The 27,151-nt window shown below is 44.9% G+C and overlaps 1 protein-coding gene across 4 annotated transcripts in view; it reads right to left on the bottom strand.

Moving 5' to 3' along the window:
• LOC142589627 (TOM1-like protein 2) overlaps positions 1–27,151 on the bottom strand; it is a 46,762-nt gene that overhangs the window by 13,200 nt on the left and 6,411 nt on the right. For 2 of the 4 annotated variants that reach the window (XM_075701140.1, XM_075701137.1), the window contains exons 4-12: positions 23,398–23,544; positions 19,932–20,066; positions 16,214–16,252; positions 13,692–13,946; positions 12,662–12,740; positions 11,221–11,351; positions 6,710–6,785; positions 4,623–4,734; positions 3,120–3,201 (exon numbers count right to left, since the gene is read on the bottom strand). In XM_075701140.1, the coding sequence (XP_075557255.1) occupies positions 3,120–3,201; positions 4,623–4,734; positions 6,710–6,785; positions 11,221–11,351; positions 12,662–12,740; positions 13,692–13,946; positions 16,214–16,252; positions 19,932–20,066; positions 23,398–23,544 (1,056 nt within the window). Of the gene's footprint in view, positions 1–1,432; positions 1,457–3,119; positions 3,202–4,622; positions 4,735–6,709; positions 6,786–11,220; positions 11,352–12,661; positions 12,741–13,691; positions 13,947–16,213; positions 16,253–19,931; positions 20,067–23,397; positions 23,545–27,151 lie in introns of all 4 variants that reach the window. The other 2 variants (XM_075701136.1, XM_075701138.1) reach the window with 2 other exon arrangements.

The following is a 27,151-nucleotide window of genomic DNA, read 5'->3' on the forward strand; positions in this document are numbered from 1 at the left end:
CAAGCTTTCTTTTAGGTTTCACAGCGAAAGCCTACATGACAACCTGCGATTTTAGCTTGTACTCAGTCATTTAGTGTTTGGCAGTCTAGCTTTGCAGCAATTTTATCTTTTAACTACACTGCAACCTGTAATGTTTTCCTTGCAATGGGCTCTATTACAAATGTCTATGGTCCACAAGTACCAGCAGATTTTTTTCATCTTTGTTTTCCTTTTTCAGCAACCTTTAGTATTTTTCCGGCAGCCATTTATCCAGCGTTTTTACAAAGCTAGTCACACAGCCACCATTCTTCCCTAGAAAGCTGGTCTGCAAAAGGCTCTGAATTATAGAGAGGCAATTTGTGTAGTTTCTTTAATGGCAATTAAGTAATGTGTTCAAAAGTGACCTTTTGTCACTGACTGTTAGCTGTATCTTTTTTTTTCAAGCTATTCAGTACAATCATTGCACCTAAATATACCGAAATTCATGCTGTAAATATTTGCGTGTGAGCTTCACTATGAAATATTCAGTACCTACTGTTCGTATTTAATTTGTACTCAGGAAAAGTTGATATTCGCCCATCTCTAGTTATTAGTTGCTGAAATGTGTTGCTAAAGCTGTTAAGAGGCAAATGGACAGCTGCAATAAAGGTTAAAAGAGGTCACCTTTCATCATCAGGTCATCAAAATGACTTGCTGAGAAAATTTGGCAGTATGCAGGCCACACAAAAATACCTTTTTTGCACAGGAAAAGAAAATAAACAAAGCATAAAGACAGCAACTTAAGTTTTCTCAAGGTTCCTAAAGCTTAAAGGGACACCAAAGAGAAACAACAGACCACTTTGGTGTGATTAAGTGATCTTGAAAACTGTATTTTGGTTAATTTCACGATGATCAATTCATTATTAGGTGAGAAAATGAAGGTGAATGTCTTATTTTATCAAAATTTGCACCGAAACCCCACTGTTGGTATGAAAGTGTGATGTCACAGATTTCAAATTATCTCTTCATATTGGGGAAGCTGTGAGTCAGTAAATATTCTTGAAACTTACTAAGTTCAGTCTTTGGCTCTTTTAGAATGCAATGTAGTTTATATTTACCAATAAAAAATTAATAAGACCTGACCAGAGGTCGTCAAAATTTAAGATGCCATGATGGGTTAGTGTGGGAACTTTAAGGTGGCAATGCCATCCGTCTTTTTGTTTATGCATGTTTTTTCTCGTTTAGAAAGCCTTCTTTCACATTAAGAGTGGCTTTTTGTAGAAGGCTGTATTGTAGAAGGAACATTGTAGAAGGCTAATCTACTAATACAGCTGAAATTACTGTTCACTTTACTGCCCCCTTTAACTAGCTGCTGTACTTTGACAGATAAGTGTCAATGTAAGCAAAAAAAGGAAAGAAAGAAAAAATACCATGTGACGCAAAACAAGCAGCACGACACCCTGACGAGTCTCACCTCATGAAGGGTTTCCACTTCCACCTGGCGTTGTGGAGAAATCGAGCGTTGACATGGAAACAATGCAACAAGAAGCCAGCAAACATTGCACAACAACAACAACAGAATGTGGCGGACAGCCTCACAAGCAAACGATGACAGGCTGGTCCCAACACCATGCACCACACACTTCAAAATGCAAATCGTGCAAAGCTACAATTAAGTCAACTGCAACCCAAAAAACAAGCCAACAGGAGGCAAAAGGCTACTGAAGCTTCAGAACTCTGATATTGACGGTAAATTCAAGAAACATGTATTTCGCTGAACCACTGAGAGAATCAAAACAATTGCTAATTAATACCTTTAGCAATTTCTTTGTTGAGTATTTGTAGCACACACTGTGCAAACTGGCGAAATTCAAGTTGCCAGAAGCTCTTCTGTTTGAGCTGTAGTGGCAAACAAGTCTCAAGAAGCTTTAGCTTGAACATGTTGAAGTCTTTCAAGTCCCAACTATAACGACAGGAGGGCTAGAATATGAAAGTTCAACAGGACATATTTTTCACATTCCTTCATGTTGATGCTCTAGCTCTCCCATTGACGTAGCTGCACTTAGACTTTGACATGAATGTACGTAGCCCAAATCGCCATCTTGCTGCTTTAGCTGCAAATTCATCAGATGTTCAAAAACAAAAGCAGAAACGCGTTGACAACAGTGACACCGCCCCAAAAACATCACAGACGCACTCGTTGTGGATGCCGCTTTCCAAATACACTATTGCTCTTCGTTGTCAAGGCATTTTTGCTTTGACTTCACGTTAGTTACTTTTTCACCAGCTGTTGCATTACACTAGGAATGTCTGCTAATCCCAATAAGTTCACGTATACATGTGGACAGCACTCTGTTGAGTTATCATAAAGGTTAATGAAATAGTATTGTAAGAACCACACAAACAAAGGGTGGGACCACTAGGGAAGAACGTAAGATGGGCGTGCTCATTCTGTGTTCTTCCTAAGTTGTTCATGTCAACTTGCACCCTTCTTACAATGGACCGCATTTAATTTGCCTGCATCAGGGTCCTTCCGCAACTAAGGGCCAACTGCAAGAAAATTTTCCAATGCGTAAGAAGCCTACTTTCGGATAGTTCTGATAAACAGCAGCCTTGGTGCAAAATTGTTCATTTCAAATACTAGTCGATGCATACCAAAAGGCCCACAAAAGTACATATTTTTTATACCAAAAGTGAAAAATGTAAACCACAAAGCCATTACCATTAATTGGAAGTGATACATGACAGAATGTGCAACTCCTCCGCACAACTTTCGAGATTAATGGCTGCCCGCAATGTGCTGAAAAATTTCGAAGGCGAAGTGCTGTGACTTATATCCCAGCCACTAACCACCAGACGCACAATTTAGTGAAAGTGAAGTTTCGTTGCGGTTGGCCTTTAAAGGTACACTTTGCATAAGGGCTCAAAATAAATCCTGCATTCCTTTCGACTTCCTCGGAAACCTTACTGTTCCAGCCCATCCAAAGTCTATGCAGGCAGCTTCCAAGACGAGGCAAATGTAAGCACGCAGACAATCAAATGCACAAAAGTATTTTCGTAGCGTGCCACATGCTTAGGCGTGAATATGCTTTCGTGAACCCTTGGCAACATGCAAATGCAGAGCACACTGGAGGTCAGAATCCAGCTTTGCCACCTCTCACCTTCTGGCCTCTGACTTGTGCTAGTGCCCCGAGACCGACTGCGAGCTGGTCAATGTTGGTGTTGTCAGCGTACGTGCTGCCACTGTGATGGTCAAACACATAAAAATACTCAATTCGAGTTCAACTTTCGCAAATGCTTTCTTTGGCAAAATGTACTGACGATTTCAAGTTAAAATGGTTCCTTGGTCACTTCCGGTCAAATAACTTTGCACTCAGCTGGTGGTTGCACAGCACTAAGCAATGCTTTCCTGTGTAGTGGGGGTTACACAGGAAGCAACAGAAATAACAGTGGTCTTAATAAAAGTAAGGCAACCTTGGACACACACATGGGATGAGTTTGCATAGGTGACAACAGCGAGATTTGGCGCTTTTAACGTATAATGTAATGCACCTGACGCAACAACATGGAAAGGTACACTATGCTTAAAAGGACACTAAAGGCAAATATTAAGTCAAGCTAAAGTGAGTGCTCTAGAATATCTAAAGTGTCAATATTATCGTGAACAGAGCCTTAATAATCGAGGAATTGAGGTAAATGCAGGTCATGGTTAGAGACTCTCTCAGGATATTCAAGCACTTGCTCGATGACGAAAGCACTCCTCAGTTAAATTCTGTCACTAGTAGTTAACCATTCGTTTGCAAAAAACATCCTTGTGTTGTATTATAAGAAGAAATAAAATGCTACTTGTCCAGTTTTATTTCATTTTTGAGAAAAAACTCATTGAAATTATGCTTGACAATGACGCGGGCGGTCGAAAGGTTTCACTTTCGCACGACTCCGCACCCCCCACACTTTTGCGTTTCACTAGTTTCTTTATTGCACAGTGCTGCACTGGTTTTGCTGGCTCGAGAGACTCCTACAAACTGCAAGTAGCAGAGAATCCAACTTCCGTGTGATGTCACGGGATGCCCAAATGGTCTACGCCATTTGACAAGAAAGCAGCTGCAGCGGCAAATCTACCACACTGCCTTGGCTCGGTACCGCCGTCTGTCAGGCGGCGTTTTACTCACCAACGGCTGCAAAGGGCGGTGATGGCGTAAGCAACGTCACCACTCCCTCGGTTGGGTGGTGGGAGATTTGAATTTCAAAAAACGCATTCAGACCCTTCAGATGTAATTTTCTCGTAAACTAAATCTGTTTTTGGCGCGAAACAAGCGTTGCGAGGTTTCTGGAAAGGTGTTTAAACACTCCACATCGACTTAGTATTTGCTTTTAGTGTCCCTTTAACATTAGTAATTTTCCTCCTTACTGAGCCGGAAAATAAAGAAAGATAAATAAGAGAGAAAAAGAAAAACAAAGGGTCTTTTTCCGCAAAAATTATAAAATAAATTGCAGTGAGTGAGGTTGTGGGTAACATATTAACGAGAATCGCTGCTTTAACACAAATTGTGTGTTCCTTTTCATATTTGTGCAGGATTTACAATGCATGTACAGAAAGCTAGACACACACAACATGGCTGCAAGGCTTCAGCGAGATTGCAGAGTCACGCTTGCTCCCTCACCTGGGCTTAGTGTCGCTGCTATGCCGGGACTGCGCAAACATGTCAAACTCGTCGCCCGAGGGTTTGGCCGCCGGGTTTGAACCTGCCCCTCCAGTCCCAGCAGGTCCCAACGCTGAGAGTTTCAAGAAGAAAGTGGCCGTTATTGACAATCGTAAAGGAATGTGCACACAAAAAAAAAGGAACACAGAAGGCATGACCATACAAAAGTCGTGATCATCTGTCTCGCTTGGTACAAAATGAATGCAAATTGGATGCTTGTGAAATGGCTGACACTGGGTAGCTATTTTACACCTCAGAGGACATTACCAAATTCACGCTGTCCTGACCGAGTTCATCTCTACATTGAGTGAAATAACTGTGCTCCCCGAAATGCTAGACTTTATGCTTAAAGGCTGTCCTTTGTTATATTACTGCATTTATTAAAAACAGATGAACAGCTTCACATGAACATCTGCATGAGCTTACTCCTGTATTAATGTCACATTTTCTGAATGCTCTCATTAAAACTGCTTGCCACCTGATATGGCAGGCAGTGGGGCTTACAACTGCTAATCGAATTCAAAACAAGACACGTGAAAACGCAAGACTACAGTGATAAGGACACGGTAAGCCCTACAGCCAATCACCTGTTGGATCTCGGTGAACAGTGGCACTAGTTTCTTGCATTTTCACATATCTAACACGCACCATTCTGCCAACAAAATGGGTGTGAAAATTGCCTGCGTGTTATAATGAGACACAAAACCAAAACCGCGTTTGCGGCGTTGGCAACAAGAAACTGTCAGAGCTGTGAGATGCAGCATCATTGCCATCACAAGATGGTGGCAGAGCGTGCCTTCTTCAAGGTTGCTGCGGGTTTATTTTCTGCTCATCTACAATCACTTTCGAAGGTACTATAACTTTCGTGACTTTCGTGTGACTGAGTACTGGATGCGTCGGTGTATACGGCCGCCAACGTTGCTAGCACAGTGCCAAGTTTGCCATTTGCGCAGAGCGCCAGGAGCACTCGTGGCCACATATTTCAAGTCAAAAGCAGAGTCACATAAATTCTCGTGAAAGCAATAGCAGCAACTCCAAAAGTAATCACTCGCAAATACTGCCTTGCGTGCTTGGTATCTGTGGGCAATGAAATGCAAATGGCGACAACGACATGCCGCTTTCATTGTGAAAGCTCATTTTGAAAATTCAGAGGAAATTTAGTGGTAAATGTGAGAGAAATGCATTGCCATTACATCTCACCTCTTTGGGTTGCTGGGTTCACAATTAAAACAGCCTTCAGCACGTTGCAAAGTGTTGTTCAGAAGCTCACTCTTCACGCATCCTGCCTCTTGGACGAGCGAAGTGCAACTGACGGTGGTCTGGAGCAGACCACTGCAAGCTGCACCATCTATATATACAGGGTGTCCCATATAACTTGAGCCAAGCATTAAAGATATGCAAATGCCACGTAGCTGGACAGAACCAAGGTAATGTTGTTTGCCGTCGCTTAAAGGTACTCAGATTATTTTTTTTCATTTTGCCTCATTTTTTCATGTTGCTCTACAATTTTCTCATTGATACCTTTCATCTTATTATATTAATTCAGAAGTTGATTGATTAATTACAACTAATTATCTAATTTTATGGAATGAAAAAAATATCTGAGTATCTCCAAGTGACGGCAAACAACATTAACTTGGTTATGTCCAGCCATGTGGCATTTGCATACCTTTAATGCTTGGCTCATGTTACATGGGACATCCTGCATACACCTCTACCACGTGACTGGCTTCCTATACGTTACATTTTTCTACCTTTCACATATATTTTTTTCACGACGCATTAAGAACAGTTTCTCTTTTGTAAAAGAAATCCAGCACATCTTTTTTTTCTTTTAATCGCAAATGTGGGGACATACTATAATTTTCTTTTATAAATCAGGCACATATGACATTCAGATCCCCTCTCATTTTCTTTAAGCCCGCAGGAATTGGGTGTGCATTAGATTCATGGGCGCATTAGAATCAGGCAAATACAGTAAATTGTACTGGGTTGAAATAAAACATTTAACAACAACAACAACTAATGGACCAATCTTTCTCTCTCACCAAGCTTCTGGAGATCACTGGTTACATCTGGCTCACCCAGGTCGATGAGAGGTGCTGCATCTGCAGCGGATGAGTTCTGCAACAACCATAAGAACAATGAAGTTTCATTTACTAGTTGACCGATTGACTGATTGATTGATTGGCTTCAGCCTCCGTAAACCTTGCCTTGGCTACAAGAGACACAAAAATTGCACAGCTCTGGATTAATCTTGACCACTTGGTGCTCTTATGCACAGATATTTCTAAATACATGGCATTTTTGCACTTTGTTCCCATCAGAATGTGGCTTCCAAGGGCAGAAAGTGAACCGTTGCTTGGACATGCATCCTGTTAGTCGGATTTCCAGCCTGTAGTGGTACATACGTGACCAGCATAATGCTGTGTGGTTTTATGGGCTGGAGGTGCTAATTGTTTGGAAATTGCACTTAATCGCAGCGCCCTGATCTCGTGAATTTTCGAAGCCGACCGTACAATTAACTGTTTCCATAGGGAAGACGAGCCGAGCTCGTCAAGCAAGTATTTGCAGAAAAGACAAATGACTGGCCCAACTCATCCAATGCTGCTTTATTTCTCATGCAGCCCTCAAGACGATTTGAGCTCATCGATTGCTATGTGCTGGTAAACAACCACAGCTAGTGCAAGGAGCATATTCAAGATAAAGCACATCAATAAAAATCAAAAGCAGTGCCATCCTTAGAAGACAGCCGTCATCCTCCTCCTCTGCGATGCTGACAAAGGGTGCTGACTGCTGATATAGCCTCACGCTTTGTATTCTCGCCACTTAAAGGGACCCTAAAGGTTACTATTAAGTCAACGTGGACTGTTGAAATACCATCACAGAAACCTCGAAACGCTTGTTTCGTGCCAAGGAGAGACTTATTTTAAGAGAAAATGCGTTCTGAAGTGTCCGCGTGCATCTAGCGCAGTTCAAATCGCCCGCCCTCCGATCAAGGAGTACTGACATCATGGTCTCATAGTGACGTTGCGCCATCGGTGAGTAGAACGGCGTTCGCAGACGGCGCTACGGCTTTTCTGCGCAAAATGCAAACGCGCGGCCAGAAACAGAGCCAAGACAGAGCCGACAGCAGAGCGAAAGCGGGGGTATGGTGGCTAGCGGAAGGAGAAACGAATTACGTCCCACATTACGTCCCACGGCACACGGAGAGTCCGTTTTCGTTAAACTATACGCCGCTCGCAGCGTGGTCGGCGTGGTCTGTGAGAAGTGACGAGCCTTTTCGCACTCGCAACAGGGCATAAAAAAGTGCGAATCGACGCAAAACTCTGCCTAGAAACGTGCTTCGCCACAGCCAGGGCTCAATACGACCCAAGCTGGCACGACCCAGATGTCGTTTCCCGCACCGCCACCAGGCGCCGCTACTATACCTCAAATTCCAGCGCAAGACGCCCATAAGCTGGTACTTCATTCTATGACGCAAACTTCGATGCACGTCGCAATGGACCCTGACACCGACAGATTGGCTCGCGATGGTGGGCTCAACTTCAGCGATTTGCGCACCGGTGAGCGCGACCTGCTGCTGAGGGCTCGCACTGCCGGCGTCGTTGCGTACTACGACGGCGGCCTCGACACCGGCTCTCCGGAGCGGGAAAGCAACGAGGGCTTCCCACGACATCACATGGACGTGGCATTCTCGCTGCTTGTTCCAAATGAAAGTTTCGCGAGCCAGCAGAACCCTCACAGCACAACGCGATCACGAAACTACTGAAACTCTAAAGCGTGCGCGGCGCAGAGTCGAGCGCGCAGAGTCGAGCGAAAACGAAACCGTTCGATCACCCATACTACTCAAGGGTAACGTCAAAATGTTATTTTTTCTTTGAATCGAATAGACGTAGACAAGTAGCATTTTTTTCCGTCTTATAATCGAATGAAATTATATTTTTAATACAAGTAGTTGAGTATTAGTAACACAAATTATGAGGAGTGCTTTCGTCATCGGGCTAGTACCGGAATGTCGCTGGGGGGTCTCGAATCGTGTCATGCATTTACCTCTATTTCTCGGTTACTAAAGCTCTGTTCGCGATTATATTGACGCCTTAGACGTTCTAGAACATTGCTCTACCACTTTAACTTGAGTTTCTGGTAACCTTTAGTGTCCCTTTAACGTTGAAGAGAGACGTGTGAAATGCGAAAAGCGTCTTTGGAGTGTGTCTGCTAGTTCAACACTGCGTATGCAGAACCAACGGCGGTGCAAGAGGAGGAGAAAGGAGAGGGTGCTACTTTTATTTGATTTAGGGGCTTTAATTCGAGAGTGAAGCATGAACATGTATTTTTTTTTATCTGCCAGCTGTGGCATCTTTTGAGAGAGAAGTGAACGCTTCGAGTGACTTGAAAAAGAAAGTGAGGCAATGTAATGTGCTCAGGTTCTTCAAATGAGAATCATTTGGCAATACAGTGTGTTGGGCTGAGACATGTAAATAGGAAAAGCCACAACATGCAGTGAAACCCCCTGTGTGCAGTTTAGCCCACCTTTGTTGAAGCGAAAAATTATTTTTTCTCTTCAAATAAACTTCGCCTCTCCCACACCAACTTTTCCATAAGCCTCGCTTTATGTGACTATGAGAATCGTTTGCGAGGGAGAAAAAAATTGTATTTCAATTTGCAACTTCTTATTCCTTTTCTTTTTTACTGTCTCCGAAGGGCCCCTCACCAGGTTTGGACATTGCAAACAAACAAGCGCGGTTCGTAGATCACACGCTGACGATCCTGTCTGCAAAGTACCAAAGTGATGCACAGCTTGAACACAGCTGAAATTTCAAACAGAAGCCTGTGTGCCCTTCCCCTCAAGGAAGCACTGCTTCCCCCAGCCAGAGAGTCAAGGTCACATGCACAAATGCCTCTACACAAGACGTGCTGCATGAAACATCACCAATTATGGCGCTTGATAATGGTAAATCATCTAATGTGGAATGCACAATGCTGCCAGTGTAAGTGTGCTGCGCAGCAACAAAGGAAGAAAATTAAAAAAGAAAAGAAGGCAGGACTCGTCACGTAAACGTGGCTTGGTCCCTTGGACTCAGTATGGGAGAAATTGGCAAAGGAATGGTGCTTGAGGACGCTACCTGCTAGCAGTGGCACTCGCCTCCTGGTGGCATGGCAACACAACATTTGAATTTCTTATATGTCCTCTAATAATAAACCATTTTGAAATACCCCTTTGGTAAAACACTCCCTGGATGGGTTTAAAGGCTTAATGGAGGTTTGGTGGCAGAAAAGTAGGGAGGCAACAAACAACAGAGTTCCGAATTACGGCTCACAAAGTTTGATGCTTGGAATTTCCTGGCTGTAAAACAAGACAGATACCGCATTTACTCGCATAATAATCGCACTCACGTAATGATCGCACCCCGAACTTGTCACAGTGACATGTCGTTTGCCAAGTCTAGCTAATGATGATCACGCTTATCATCTGTCGAATGCTGTCAAATGCTATGCGAACGGCTCTTGAAGGCAAAGCGGTCTGCACGCACCAAACATTCTTATGCAGATGCCCCATTTCATTCCTTTCATCACTTTCCGCACTTCCATGAAAAAAAAAAAAAAAAAAAAAGCTAAAACCAAACTCGCCTTGGCTTTATTACTTGTAGGCTTCATAATAGTTTTAGCCAACAAAACAAAAAAGGCGCCTTTCGATTCTTCTCATCTGCACTCGTGGGCACGCAACAAATCGCGAGCAGCAACTGTGGTGGCCACGTTTACACTGATACGTTAGAAGTGTACCCTATCCATACGCCAACACTTGTAACACAGCTATGATATTCACCCACCCTTAGTGGAAACGTGTGTATTCGGATAGTAGTGAAGACAAATGCCGCAGTTTCCACAGCATGCCGGCCATGTGTTTCTATTTCACTGGCAGCTACAAGCGCCCATCCCTGTTTCTGTCCCTTCAAAGTGGACATGGCTATGTTATTGTCGCAAACTTGCCGATATTAACGGTATTATTCATTACTGATACGGGAGAAACTGTTTCAATGCGCGTAATGTACTCCCGAGAACAAAAATCTCGTTCGGCGCGTTCGGCTTGCTCCACCGGCTGCCATATTTGTTTTGCTGTCCCGCACTGTCACAGCGGCAGCTGCCTGCTTATTGACCTGTTGTCATCCCGCAGCAAATGCAGGATGAAAAAATAATAATAAAAAATTTTTTTCATGGGAAATTTAACCCGCGCAATGATCGCATCCCTGAATTTGCGTTGAAATTTTTTGACAGAAAGTGCTATCATTATGTGAGTAAATACGGTAAGAGATTTGGAAAAAGAAAAAGAAAAGGAAGAGAAAGAAAGAGAGAAGAAGAGAAGAGTTTGGGGGCTCAAGCCCACTGCCCCGTTTCGAAGTGGAGGCTCATAGCATCCATCTGTCCATGAAATCACATGTGTAGCTATGTTGGTATGCAGGAATGAAGATTTTTCAGTATATATTGGCACTGAAGGTGATCTGCACTGTCAGCTTCAAGTTACACGGTCTGCATGCAAGGAAACAAGCACTACTGTCACCTCATTCTGTGCAGTAGCCGTGGCAGAGGTGTCCTTGACTTGTCCCGTAACAATGGCTGTCCTCCGCTTCTCGAAGCGCTCGTAACGCAGAAACAGGTTGTTCATATCATCATTGATTCGAAGCAATTCCCCTGTCGTCAACAATGAAAGCACAAGAAACAATACAAAAACAGTACATCAAATTAACATGTTAAATCTACAACGAAATTTCACCACGTAAGAACCGTTGCCTGTTCAACATAAGTACATGCGACGCATCAGTGAGCCTCTAATCTTCTAATAAATGAAGCAAATTTTTAAAAATATGACCACATGCAATGGCAGAACACCGGGAAGCATGTGGAAAAGCTCGTGTTTCATTTATGAAAGCAACTATTTACAGCTTATGTATCTTTTTTTTGCTGCGATGCTACTGTTGGCTTGCTTGCTTATGAAGGTACAGATGTGGAATGGCAAATACCATGAAATCCCACATATAATACAAGCATTCTTTTTTCTGGATTTTTGCATGTGAAGTTTGCACGTCATACAATATCCAAATACCAAAGTCTACTGTGATTTAAGTGTTTTATTTCTAAAAGACAACCATACTTAGTCCTATTATAATAGGATAATTTTTGCCCTTCCTTCTTTCTACATTGGGGCCCCAAATTTGCTCCTTATATTTGGGTTCATATTACACGTGGTATTTTACAGTATATATTTGTCTGCATCTGCGAGAAAGTTGACACTCATGGTGATGCTGCTACCCGCTGCTACCCGCCTGCTGCTACCCGACCATCAATTGTACAGCAAACTTGCATAATCTCGACATCAATCAATTTGACCATTCTACCTAAAGTCCCACCAAGGTGACAATGCATGTACGAATTAATTGGCAGCTCGAAGTACTGGAAGCTGGAACACTGATGCCCAGATGAGCTTTGCACAGTGACATTTCACTGCAGAGTTGTGTAATAAAGTACAGTAGAGCCCAGTGTTAAATGAAACAGCAAATGAGTGTCTCGGGGCTGATCACAGCCCGGTTATCACAAGAACACCTTGGTAAAAACATTTTTTACTGATATAGGTTTGCCTGATATAGGATTGATGTGTGACAACCTGATATAGGTTGTCACACATCACAACCTTTCTTTCCTGTAAAGATACCTTTAGGCACTGTCGGTATGGGTACCAATTAGGTGTTCCCTTTAAGAATGGACCACACTGTACATTTGGCAAATTCACCGACACTGCATGCCATCATGTTTCACTTTTGGCTTAGTATAAGTAGTATTTCAGCAGCATGGAAGGAATTTGCACACCATTGCGCCATTCTTGTAAAAAAACACAGGGAAAACTTCACATCAGTGAAAACAGAAGAACAAGAAGAAATTAAATGGCATCACTGCAAGAAGTGTGCCCCTCGAGACTGTGTTACATTTAAATGGTGCCAACGCACCTGTGACTTCCTCGTTGGCCACCTTGTTGATGAGCTCCACCACTCTCGTCTGCATGGCATGGCACGTTTTCTGCAGCTCCTGGGAAGATTGAGCAGATGACCGGGAGGCCGTTAAGTAGACTGTGCAGATGACAGACTTCAACACAATATGTTTCTAAACACACACCCAAGCCTGCTTTTTTATTAGCTACGAAATGCCAAATGAATTGTTGTACAAGCCAACATCTTTCACAATTTTCAATTAGAAAGTGGCCAATTCATTAATGTGACATATGGCAAGGCGCCTGCAAGTGAGCTTCATTGTCATCATAATCTTGTATGCTAGCTCCACAACGAAGGCCTCTTTGAGTGATCTCCAATTACATCTGCTTTAACCCAGCTCCTACCATGCCGTGAGATGCCAATTTCCTCATCTTGTTTTACCACTTCACCTTCTGCTTTTCTCGACTACATATCCCTTCCCTTGATGCCGATTGTGCTACTCTAATAGAATGCTGATCATCTGCCATACATCGAGATTTCTTAGCCACTCCAGTTCACTTCCCAAAAGGGAGCACAATAGACACAGCAGAAGAGACCTGCAGGAGGACATACTTGAACTGGTCGGTGCATAAATATGTGTGGGTAAACAGTGTAAAGACGGCACACAGCAATGAACAATGACAGTGCGGCATGCTGATCAACAATTGTTTAATTTTACTGTCTGAAAAGCTCTTTACACACACAGCCTTATCCCTAACAAGCCTTTGATTTTATGGCCCGGAAACAACTTACACATACAACATACAAGGTTGTGCGTTGTGCCTATAAAGTCATTTTTCAGCAATAATGCCAAACAGTCGTTAGCGCATCGTCCTGCTGTGTCCTATGTTCGCACTGTTTACCTGCATGCAAAGATCTGTAGTTCATGAGGAAGCGAGCTCGAGACGAACGAGATCGTAACAATTTGTGCAAGAGCAGCTCGTTGATCTATCAGAAATGCGAGGTGCCTACTAAAGACTACAGGCACTGCGGCATCAGGTGTCCTCACCTGGAGCAGCTCCCACTCGCTGCGCTGCTCCTGACCGGGCACCAGTTCGGTCAGCATCTCGCCGAAGACTGTCATGTTGCGCTGGACGATGTCTAGCTCCTTGCGCAGCTTGTTCAGCTGCTCGGGTGTCAGACCCACGGGGCTTGGTGGCAGCGCTCCGGACTCCACCTCGCTTTGGGCCACGGGTCGGCCGTGGGCCGCATACGGGTTCACCCGAGGCAGTGTCGTAGGTGGCGGTGCTGTCAGCGGAACACTCTAGAGAAATGAATTTGTTAACAGATTTTTGGTTGTAGGCTTATGAGCTGCATACTGTGGAATCATGTTATAACAAAGTCGCATCCGACACAAGAATACCTTCGTTATCTCCAATATTCAATATAAACATATATAGTTGTTACATTTCGATATAAATAAAGAAAATTTCAGACATCCTACACTATATTCCACAGTTCATCACTCGCAAACTTTACTGTAGGTACATATTATATACTCTTTGCACACTAATATTGGTGAAAACCATTTGAGATTTACTTTATATTGGTTAATTTGTTACATCCAATATTCACTGAACAGAAAGACGGTGAGAGGATAAAATTTTTGCTTCCTTAGAGGGGGCACTGCAACCCTTTTTTTAACATGGCAAGAAAACGTTCTCGATCTGTAAACAATGATGCCAGGAACATTCCAGCCAAATATCATCCTGTGGCGTGCAGCAGAGATAATATTCACTTCATGCACACTCTCCAAAAAGTATGGCACACTGGCTTTTGAGGCCTTCTCTATTATGTCCAGCCTAAAATGCATGGCAACCTAGAGACAATGGGTGCAGGATGAGTTTGGACCAATGGCAACTTTATGCGGCGCCGCCGCGAATGTAATGGCATGCGACGGCTGGTTTGGGTGCAGCTAGCAGAGCCACCAGCTTGGTTGGTTGGTTATGGCACGACATTTCTTTTATTTTGCATTGCTGAAATACCACATGAAACCAAATTCAAGCAAACATGTTGAATTTATGGGCGCATGAGCAGTGACAGTGTTTGTTCGATTATATGGCAGTCCCGTTTATAAGGCGAGGGTGCCAGTTGCACGGAGCAAGAAACATTTAGAAGTGGAAACTCCGCTGTTTGCGGCGACCAGAAAAGGTCACAAGCTAGCGGAGCCATTATCATGCTGGCGGCCTGGAAAGAAATTACCGCCGTTTCGGTTGCCAGGACAACCGGTTGAGCGTGTTGCTCTCGTTCGGCCGCGCGCGCCTTACTTTTATTGAGGGCATGGAGGAAGTGGCCGGAGAGCGCGCCAGAGACGCCTGCCCAAGCGCTGCATTTTTTTCTTTCGCTGCGGCTTCTACGACGCGCCGCATGGCGCCGCCACTGCATACAGCCCCATCGGCGCATACAATTGTGACCTTATCTGCTCACCTGCACTCGCTCGCGCTGATGGGAGTTTCACCTCCTAAATGTCTTCCTCTGTGGCCAGTTGGAGGACCACAGAAAAGAAAATATTGCCTTATAGTGTGGCTTAGCCGCATCACGGCGCGCGCTGCCGTGAAGCCGCACAGTAGGACAAAATTCGCGCTGCTGTGAAGCCACACCTAAAGGCAAAATTTGCATATACGACAGGGGATGACTTCAAAACTTCGCCTTATATTCAAATAAATACAGTACTCAAACATGACTGAAGCTGGTTAAGTTATTTCCATCGTTTTAATCAAGGCCTCACCAGATGGAACGGCGAGAAGTCTCAATATGCATCGTCAGGAGGCAAGGGTACATACATTTCCGACACTACCTTGATTTTGTGTAGTTATTATAACCAAATAAAGGAGTCTTTCATTTGCAAAAGCTTTATGTTCGAAGTAAATGGTCGGTCTTCGCCTCCGCAGGCGTATTAGCTCCGGAGCTTGGACACTGAAGGCAAACATGCGGATTTGTAGTCGTCATTTTGCCATCTTCTCAGTGGCTGTCTTTTTCGTTTAGGGTACATTTTCCTTCCTCACGCTTCCCAGCGCTGGCTGGGTCTGCTACATGACTCTGTCTGCTCTGCACTGATGGCGAACCGCAACACAGTGGCATGCCCACCCTCGTTATCAATGTCAGCCTTACATGTGCACTGGCCGCCATCGCCGGTACTCTTCGCGCCAAGCTGTGCGAAATAGACGAAAACTTAAGATTGTGCTAGTCTATAAGACATTTAAGATTGCTGAAGAGTCTTAAAAAAAAAACAAGAAGAAGAACAAAGGAAACAGAGAATTGGATTGTACCTGACACATGTCTGATTGGTAAAAAAGAAATTTATTCTGGGATTTTACATGCCAAAACCACTATGCAATTATGGGGCACGCCATTGTGCGGAACTTCAGATTAATTTCGACCACTTGGGATCTTTTAATGTGCACCCAATGCATGGTACAAAGGCGTTTTTGCATTTCGCCTACATCGAAATGCGGCTGCAGCGGCTGGGATTGGATCCCGTGACCTTGTGCTTAGAAACGAAAGGAAAAACAAGGAAAGAAAGAAACGTACGTCTCTTTTTGTCCGTGACTCTTGTGCTGCTTCGCCAATCTACATGGTTAAACACACGACAATGTCAAATTGCACAGCAAAATAAACAACTGTAAAATAACCGTCGGAGAGTTTGCTGTAGTATACATTATTCGTGGAATGCATTTGCATCACAAATTGCACTAGTTTTCTGCTTGATGCCACAAATGTGGCCTGCCTTGTACAAGCAAGCTTCCTCAAAGGCGGATGCATGAAAATGCATTTTCTGGTTCGTCAGCACTTAAAAACCTCAGGGCGAAATCGCTGGAAGCGCCATGGGTGCTTCCAATTGCATATATTGACAGGCGAGGCACATTATCACACCCACTTCTAGAGGCACATTATCACACCCACTTTGCTAGAAGAATGTTCTAGCAAACACATAAGTGGGGGTGATAATGTGCCTCCCCTGTCAATATGTGCAATTACAGTTATCGACTGATAATTTGGACCAGGTGGGGACCATCTAAAAGTCTGAACGATCAAGAGCTGAAAGTAACGGATTTGATAGGAAATAAGTGAACTTATTCTACAAGTGTCAAGAAATGCTATTCATTGCACTGCTGCCTGCACTTATGCTTGTACACAGCCTGGCCAGTCTGTATTTTGACTGTTGTCATGCTGCTGCTACAGATGGATGAAAGCAAAGTCATTGCATGCACCAAACCTACATCCCCTGGCAACTTGAGCAAAGGTTGACTGTAATCCAACAGCCAAATGATCGTGAGTTTGCAACAGTCACTGCCTGCCACTTCCCTTTCTTTATTACCAACCTTGTCCGCACCAACATCGAGAGTCTGCCGTTCTCATCAGGTATGCATGCGAGCTTGTGCCCTTCCTACCAGCACATGCATGTACAAACTTTGCAGGCGTTTACAGAAGTTGCCACAGCCTGATCGTTCGAGAAACCAAATTCTGCTTCACGCATGCTGCTGTCAGTTCAGCCCGTGTGCCGTGATCGTACGCCCAATCTCTACGTAATCATTTACATGTATGAAAATATTCACAGCGAGCTTTCCAAGACAGCAAGCCGCTTGAAACCTCCGCCGGCTAGGCCTAACCAGCACGTCTCATTGGGAGTTGCCAACCAAAGTTGCGGTTTGGTGCCGAGTCAACGAAACACGTTGTAATGGCTGTACGGCACTAGGAAACCGGAGGAACCACCTTGATAACGTGAGGGCACGGGTGGCACAGGAAATACTCGAGTAGTGGCAACTTCATCTGTGGTCGCCATGTTTTTGACATCGAGTGTGTGCCAATCAGTCCGAGAAACAGAACGAGACAGTGTACAGCACGAGAAATTCCGGTCGCCGTTATAAGTTGGTTCTGTGGAGTTGGTGGCAGCGCTGCGGGGAATTTCGAATACTTGAGCAGGTCTGAAAAATTAGATTGCAACATTTTCTTGTTGTCTACTTCTTGCAAAGACCGCGGGTACTCGGACAATAACCTTTCTATATTTCTAAATTTAAATGGGTGCAAACATCCTAGTCGCATGCTTTCATTCTCGGTTATGTGCGGCTGCTTGGCCTACATATTTTCCACATGTGCAGCCTTTGAATAATGTTTCTTTCATTATAGTGCGGTACTGCTTAGAGTGTGGGTATTCGTGATTCTGGTGACTTATGCTATAAGCACTCTATGCTGTATTGTAGTGTAGTAGCAGTACTCTCTAGCATTCAGGGTGAATTGGATGAGTACCAGAGAGACGCTGGCACTCCCGGAATTTTCGACTCGCAAAAATAATGTGTTGAGAAAAATGAAAAAAAAAAAAAAAAAAACACTACTGAGAGTGCAAAAATATACGCTTTAAGTGACAAAAGCAGGTAGCTTTCTTCTAAAGCAGCATTTAAGGATAGCAAGCAAGTCGGAAAGATGCTCTTTCAAACAAGACCAGCATGGCTGGCTCTGATAAGTGCTTTTGGAATGGCAAACGGTACAAAACGTATTACAGTACAGTAAAACCTTGTTAAACCGTACCCGCTTAAACAGTAGTTCCGCTTAAACAGTAGTTCTGTTTTAAAAGTAGTAAAGTCAAATCCCTGACTCAGCGGCCATTGAACATAATGTGTTTTGTACCCACATAAACCGTACTAGCTTATTGCGTATGCATCGGTCAAAACGTAGCGTTTCCACTTTTCGTTGCGCAAACACGGCGGTGCGTCGTCTCCATCGAGCGGCCCAGAAGAACAAGACCCAGAGATCGGAACAATGGCCTCCAAGTGCGCTGCGCATTTGCGCGTGAAGCCACATCAACATCAACCTCATTTCAGCACTGTGCCAGAGAGATGCCGGAGAGCTGTGCGGCGTCATGCAAGTGAGTACTCGCGTAATGCCGAAGCTCGGATAAAAAAATGACGCTGAGTGCTCAGCACAGAAGAAAAATTAGACATCGTCTGTGCTATCGAACGTGACACGGAGAAGTCGGCGCTGGCACGTGATCGGGATATGCTGTTGACTACGGTGTGTGGCATTGGGAATGCGAAGAAGTTGCTCGGCACCGCTGCTGCGACCACGAAGAGATGTCAGCTACGAGCTTCGATTTTTCGCCATCGTTGCCTCTGCTGTTGCCGAAATGTCGACTAGCGACAGTGATGAGGACGGCATGGAAAGCGACAGCACAGGCAATTTAGGCCCGACAGTGGCAGAAGCTGCGCGTTACGTCAGCCTCATGAATGCAATCGTCGCGACGAGAACAGCACCCGGCAATGAAAAAGGCGCCCTGGGACTTCTGCAGCACTACTGCGCGCGTGCACGGAAAATACGTAATGCCAACAAGGAATCTGACATGCCAGTGTTTGCCGAGAAGAGGGGGCTGGCTGAAAAGCTGGCACGCAACTTCAGTAAGTTTGAGGCTGCTGTCGTCGTGCTAGGCCGCCGCAGCATCAAACGAAAATAACACTTTTGCCGCACGAAGTGAATAAATATTGCATGTTTTTTTCCCCTTTCATCGCACTCTCTCTGAGTTCCGTTTTCGACAGGTAAGTGGGCGATCGCATGCTAATTCGGTTAAACAGTACGACTGTTTAGTATATACTTTTTTCGAGCTCCGGCCAACTACGGTTTAACAAGGTTTCACTGTACTTTCATAGGCGAAACTGAGCATTTCAAGGTATATAAATACAGCGATTTCTTCCTCAATGACATGTCGTTTCGAAACAAGTTTCTTGCCAGCAGGTGCGCCATGATATGTATACATAGATAAAAAATAACAGAAATGAAAAACATACTAAAAAAAAAAATTTTTTTTGACTCATGGCTCTCTCAACACATAAAGGAACAGTTAAATGTGCGGGATTTGAACACAAACCTTGACAGCTTAGCTGCTTGTCTTGGCTTCGCTTGCTCCATGTATGGCGACTACTGAATTGACTAGAATTTAATTTCAATTTTAAGGAGGCAATAGCAATACATAGTAAGAAAAACATAGCTGTTTTCACTAATCCTGATGCTGAATTATCAAATTATCAAACAGCGCACTGTAGAAGCCGTAATTATGACTATCCCTATGCATTACATCTACGAGGTGAGTCACGGCGCTGTGAAGCTGTCAGAATAATCGAGTATGTCCAAATAATTGTTTACAACTGTAACATATCGACAAGCTAATTGTGCGTCTTTTTTTAAATTGATGCCCAGCCCTACTGAGTGGAGTACCAAATTCACAATGCCTGCGTGAAGACTTCTGCTGGTATGTACCCACCCTCTGCGGTGTGTAGATGGGTGCCATGGAGTCCAGGTCCGTCATGGGAAACTCGACGCCCTTGTTCTTGAGGTCGGTGTACACCTGGACGACACCCTGCATATCCGGGTGTGTGCGGAATGCATCTGCCCAACACTGAAATACAGAATGACGGCTCAGTTGTTCGGCTGCCAACGTGCACCGCAGGACCCGGCACTGCACATTGAAAGACAGCCTCGTACTTGCACAAAAAAAAAAAAAAAAAAAGAAACGCTGCTTTCGAGACTTAATTTAGCATACTAAGGACCCCAAGGACACAGAAACTTAAGACTGCTGCACCACCGTGTCACTTTATGTCCAGTTTAGCATCAGTTTTATGTACTTTTGTCCTTCCTGCTAGCTTATTACTATAACAAACCAACTAGCCCGTCAACTTGTACTTCAGCGACTATTTACAGTACGGTCTACTGTTAAAGGAGACGCCCACCTAGAACAGTCAAACCTCAGTGTACGAATACAGATACTACAGTGAATTGTCAGATGTAACAAAGTAGATCTAAAATGTTTCAGGCCGATGTCAGCATGTAAAGAATACATGCTCTCAACAAATATTGCATGCAACGAAGGTACCATTCGTTGGGTGTTCATTTAAATTTGACATTACATTGTTTTACTTCAATAAGGCAAATACAACTGAAACATTTGCCTTCATCGAAAAATTGGTTGAGGTTTAACTTTTGTAAACCTAGTTATCGTGAGCGAAAGGCCTGTTTGGCTTGGTTTTGCAAAGACTATGCACACAGTGTTTCATTAAAATTAAGCCACAAGTCTTTCCCACACTTTACACACGCTGCTGAATGGGTTGTCCGTGAAGCTGCAGTGAAACCTGGCTGTCACAGTCGAAGCTTTCCACCAGCCGAAGGGTGTGGTTCGTCAAATATTCGTTGTGGGTGCCGCTGCTTGTATCCACGGCTTTATCTTCTACTCCTTGTTGTTGTTCGTGTTGCTGAACGACGGCGGCAGCTGCAGTATCTTTGATTTTGGCACGCTTCCATGCTTGGTAAGCTTCTATATAACGTGCTAATCTGGCCCCCCTTTTCTCTGGTGTTTCGGCAGGCAACTTTGCCTTTGCTTGAAATTTCGCAGCCTGTCGTCTAGCTACATATACCGGATGATTGGATTCAGCCTGTCGCTTGAGCTGAAGCGCAGGCACAGACGGCCCAACTGGCGCGCCACCCATGGCGAGACTGAGTGACCAACCTTAGAGGGCCAAGCACAGGCAAAGCAGCCGTTATGAACCTTCGCCTAGTGACGTGGTACTGCAGAAGCGAGGCTTCGAGCAAGCGCAGCTGCGACGCCTCTCGGCAGCAGATCATGTAGCGTGATTGTCACACTTGCCACACTTGTGCTCCGGCGGCTCAAGGTCATTGCGACGTGATTAATGACCATTCGGCGTCTGGAGCGGTGCGGAGCTCAGTTTCACGGCAGCGAGATCTGCCGGAATAGCCCTTTCTGCGCCGATCGTTTCGGACCGATTTTCGCGGCAGCTGCCGCCGAATTCCCTCACCGTGGACCAATCAGAGTGCGACACAGCATTTCGAAAGATGGTGGCCAAGCCTGATGCGCTCGTCATATCGCAGTCTTCGAATGCGTCACGACATCGGAAATGCTCATCGAATTGGTGCATAACCGCCCCATCCTTTTCGACAAGTACCACGAGAAGCACAAGTACTAAGCGACCTGACAAGGTGGCACGATCAAGTTTCACGCGCTCTTGCAAAGCAGGACGAACCCACCAACGCCGGAGGCATCGTCTCTTCAGCGAATGCTTCTGCGCGTCACACATCGCCAGAAAAGCGCTTGCCGGCAGGCCTAGCAGTGCTGCCTCTTCCTGCTCAAGGTTTATTATTGTCGTTGTAAGCAGTGATGAAGCGGCCAAAATAAAAACATGTGAACTCTACGTGAGCGAAGATAACTGTGCAGTTTCAATAGGGTGTACTAGAAAGAGGGAGTGGGTCCACAGCGGACTTTCCACTGAGGATGTTTTTTATTCAAAAATTAGTGGCGCCATCGTTGCCTTCACCTGAACGAGCGGCTCCGCACACCGGTCGGATGCTTGTCGCGTCGGAGATCCTACCGCAGCTGCAGGGAGCTTTGACAGGCGTTTCACTCTGCTGCATCTAGTTCTGATACTTGGTGGCGGAAACAGTGATTTTCTTCCTCGCCAAACTGCACTCAATAAAATGGAGAAAGAGCGACGGAGACAATGCTAACGACACGACAACAATTGTGTGTCGAGCAGACGACAGCCACTTAGCCCGTGAGCTCGCCTCAGCCAATGGGTGTTGCCGAAACATGCGGAGCCTCAGGAGAAGGCGACAGCTGCACCGCCGCAATTTCATCATTCTTTGCAACACTCTCGGCGCTTGCCAAACCGTCCGCTGCACCCACTTCCCCATTCCAGTACCCTCTAGTTTTGTGCCACGGTAACATCCGGCTTAGCCCACACTTCCTTGGAGGTGAGCATCCTACATGGCAGATGGCTCTGTATTGCGTTCCGGCGGGGCGGTGGGCAAGCAGTGTGCAGACGCGAATTTCAGCGGCAGGTGAATTCCATTTGCTGTAAAGACCAGATTCCCCAGTGTGAACGTGCCATTAAAGTAGGGGCTGATATAATGTATTTGACTAAATTTATAGCAAAAAAAGAATTGTCTATGGGCTTTTATGTCATATCTGGGTGATAATGGATGAAAGAATGATAACTATACATTCATTTTAACAGTGACCCATACTATACTTTGACCAAAGGATAAATGAGCTACTTGTACCAAAGCAAAACAAGATACGAGACGTACCGGAAGGCTCTGGAATAATTTTGACCATCTGGAGTTCTTTAATGTGCATCTATGTCTAAGTATACAACCATTTTAGCACTCCACCCCCATAAAAGCATGGCTGCTGCATCTGGGACTTCAACCCGTGTCCTTGTGTTTGGCAGTACAATGCCACAGTCACTCAACCACCATGCTTACTTGTTGGCAGTCTTGTAGTAAGTGACCGCCGTAGCATATGAAATCGTGCTGTTGATGCCAACGTAGTTGGACCTTCCTCTCCTATCATCTCCGCCGCCCACCTCGGGCAAAATCGTTCCTCCGTACGGAACGGCACGTTCACTGCCGGGGTCATGTCACGGTGTCCCACCAGCAAGGGGGCCACAGGCACAGTGTCGAGGATGATGCAGACTGATGCGTGCAGACTTGTATCACATCTTGTGTACCGATGAGCACATCATAAACAGCTTATAGATACACTCACTCTCTCTCGTCCCCCTAACAATACTAACAATATTTTTATTCCCTTAGTTGCCCCAATTCTTCTTGATCACCGCACCAGTGCAGCATGCCACCAGCTCTTGACTCCTGCAAGTCACACGTGCTGACACGTCCCAGTCAAGTTTTCTCCCCAATGCAAGCTTTGTTATGCGCACCTGTATGAGGCTGAGCACCTTCTCCTGCACGGCAGTGGGTGGGTCGTTCTTGGGGCCAATCATCTTGACCAGGTCCTGGATAAAGTCCTTCTGCGACACCAGCAGGTGGAACCGACGGCCGCAGTTCTTCACACAAGTCTCCAGAACCTACAAATAAGCATTGGCAGCACTGTCAGCCCCTGAATGAAATGAGGACGGAAACAACGAGCGGGCTGGATACTAACGCAGAAATTTCTGTGGGAGAGCACGTGCCCTGGCTATGCCACAGCCCATGTGACATCAAGAGGCAATGAACCCGAGAAAGGATGGGGGAAATTAACAGTTGTCCAATTGAGCTGTATATTTATTAAAGTACTAGGGCTAAATTTACAATAAACTTGTTATTTTTAATAAAAGTGTGATGACAGCACAAGAGAGACGACCTAGCTGCTCATGGGAACCAAACCCACAACCTTCGTATGACGACCACAGTGTTCCTCCAATTAGGCTACAGTGATGGGTGTATTTATGTACATGCACTAACGTAGCCCAGAAAGTGTTAAGATAGTGACACTCATAACCATGGTAGCAAATATGGAATGTTCATTAAGTCACAGGTGTCCACATAGTATTTATATGAACCCCTAAGGCACAATAAGGAAAAAGAAAAATATCAGCTTGCTTTATAAGGAGAGAGAGAAAATGCATGTTGCACAAACCCCGACACAAGTTACATAATAAGCAACATTGTGCTGTCATTTAGTGATTGCAAATACTTGTGGTTACACAAACCTCCGTCTGCTGTCTCTCTACTGTTTCTTGTTCTTGTTGCCTGAAATGCTTTTTTCTTTTTTGCCCAGCAAGCCTTACCTCCTTTTTTTCATTTTCGAATTAATTTTTAAAAAAATGTTTTTTATTCCTTGCTGGCCATAATTTATAGTCACAGCCCCCTTCATTCTGTGAATGAAGTCATGTGGCATATCCACCAATGGGCTTTCACCAGAACAGGTGTTCCGAGTGTGAGGCCATAAAAAAAGCTGCCTCATCGCAGCAAACGCAGCTGCAGCTGTCTTCGGCAGACTGCAGGGACCTACTGCCCTGCCAGTTCCAGGCACACCTTATTTGCTTGACAATCTTTCTGCCTAGCCATACTTACTTCGTTTACTATATGCATGTAGGCTCTCTTAACATTACTTAAAGTGTGCTCTTCTCTTTCACTGTAAATGTTTTTTTTTCTTTCATAGTAGTAATTAGCAAAACTAAGCATTCCATTGTGTAAGGTGCAAGTACGATGACTAGAATTCGTGCAACTAGGTTCATTTATTCGTCATACTCGTATGACATAAGCATATCATCCTTCAAACGCAAGACTGGTCTTCCAAATCTTTCTGTGCGTCGTCGCATTGCCAGCCTTTGTCTGCTTCACCCGTTTTTTTCACAGCTTCCTCAATCGTGCACCCTAGATCACTCCACCGACACGCATATCCCACCGCACTAGCCATCCATATCAAATTGCACACTCACATGCTCACACTACCACCTTCGCTGTGTCATTTTTTTCTTGGTACAGCAGTGGACTGTAATGGCCTTCCCCGAGACGTTGCAGCAATCACGTGTCCATCAAGTTTTACAGAAAATGCCACAGCACACTGTTTCGCATAAAGAATTATTTGTAACCTTCATTTGTTAGCCAACCCCTTATGTAATACCCCCTAAACGGGGGTCTTCAAGGTAATAAAGTGATGTAATGTAACAAACACATTCTTGGGATTTTTTAGTTGGTTCTTCATGTTCAACCATATTTCTCCTATACTGGGTTCTTTACTGTCAGAATAAGCCAAGCACAGCAGTGACATCACCCTTGTCAACCTCATTGCTGTGCCAACCTGCTATAATATTTGGTTACTGCTTTTCCTGTGCACTGTCTCTCTGTCCTTGTACTTTTCCACTCTTAAAGGGAAGCTGAAACACTTTTCGAAAAAAATGAGTTCTCTGCGGCATTCTACAGTTTTGAGTCCCCTGAACACGAATATCTGGTTCAAAAAGGGCGGAAACAAGCGCAAGCGGCTGTTTTTTCAAGAAAATGCGCACCAGCGCCTCAGGGCATCGCGAGAACGCCGCTGTTGCCCGTGATTGGTCGGGGCCGCTGTGACGTCAATCGCGGCAGTCGCCGGTCGGCGCCGCCGCACGCCGCCGTTTCAGAGCGTAGCACGCTGTTCTACTCTGGCTTCAGAGCTGAGTTGTAAGCATTATGGAACGTTCTCGCTGTCTCGGACAGCTTGTATTTTCGCCGTACATGTTCAAACCGACAGCCGATACGGAAAACGATGGCAGCAATGGTGGTAACGGCGGCAACGACGATGTTGAGTGTGCCAACAGCGGGAGCTATTTGTGCACCTTCTCGCGCGTTGGAAATCTTAGCTGGTACATATGTTTTTTTTGTCATGTAGCTGCACGTTCTAATGACGAGAGAAAAAATGCGCTAATGTGTCACTGGGAACTTGCTGCTGGAAGAATGCCGAAGCACTAACTTCTCATTAGACTGTAAACACGGGTGCAATTCCGCGATGTCAAGCAGCTTGCCGCTGCTTGTCTAAAGTCCCGTGGTTTTTTGAGTGTTGATACACGATCGCGAACATAAGTGCCGCATTTCAAACCGCGCACATGCAGTGCTGCGAGGTACAGTCACGGAAGTTGCTTATCATACACATCCAGAGATGGCCAGAGGTATCATATGTGCAATATTCATACTATGGTTCGACGACTTTGCGATTGTGGCTCGATCAAGAATCGGTATGCGTGCTCCATGCTAGTGTTGACATAAAGATATTAGGCAGTTTTAGCACCGCCGTGTGGTAAACACTATAACTGCAACCGTACGTCGAATGTCACTAGGCAAGCCTATACTCCATTTCATACCTCAGGTGCAACACTGAGGAAGCTACGCACGAATTCCGGTCACTAAAGTTTATTACTGCGTGCGTTTCTGTCTATGCTTCGCAGCATGCCAGCGGCGTTTGCTCGCGCGAGCGTGCACGTGAACCTGCCGCGACGGGCAGCTTCACGAAAGAACATTTTACGAAAATCGCAAAAGAAAACAAACGTGAGCGGCAGCGGCGGCAGATCTCTCGTAGCGTCGTTCAGTAAAGCGCGGGACGGAAAGAGGCATGCCAGTACATGCCAGCACGCCGGTCCGGCAGCTCGGTCGCCGCGAATGACGTCACTCTCGCCGGTTCTCTCCTCTGGCAACCACCTCACCCGGCGCTCTGGGAAGCGATGGGGGCGTGTCCGCGGGGGTGATTTAGAAAGCGATTTCCGCCCCTTATATTAACAAAATGAAGAAAAAAATTTGGAACCGTAAATTATTAGGTCTGTTCTTCCCAAACCCAGCAATTCATGGAAACTGAAAACCGTTTCAGCTTCCCTTTATGTTTTCTTTTGTTGTTGTTCTATAACAAGAACTACAAGAACTAACCTTCACTTGTGGGCCTAGCCTTGACATATTGTTTGTTTGCTGTATGGTGATAAAACTTTACGCAGATACCACAACACACCATGCAAGGTGCAAAACAGGCAAGGTCAACAAACAAGTTAGAGAAAAACAGCATATTTTAGGCATTCACATACAACATTGACTATTTCAACGACATGCTCCACATTCTATGCAACCTCACATGGCATGTGCAGATAAACACCACACAAATGATGCAAACAAGTTAAAAAACAGTAATGTAATTATTTGGCCATGAGTGCCAAAACACGCACGCACATACAC

Source organism: Dermacentor variabilis, chromosome 8 (genome assembly GCF_050947875.1).
Source record: "Dermacentor variabilis isolate Ectoservices chromosome 8, ASM5094787v1, whole genome shotgun sequence".
In the NCBI taxonomy this organism is placed as follows: domain Eukaryota; kingdom Metazoa; phylum Arthropoda; class Arachnida; order Ixodida; family Ixodidae; genus Dermacentor; species Dermacentor variabilis.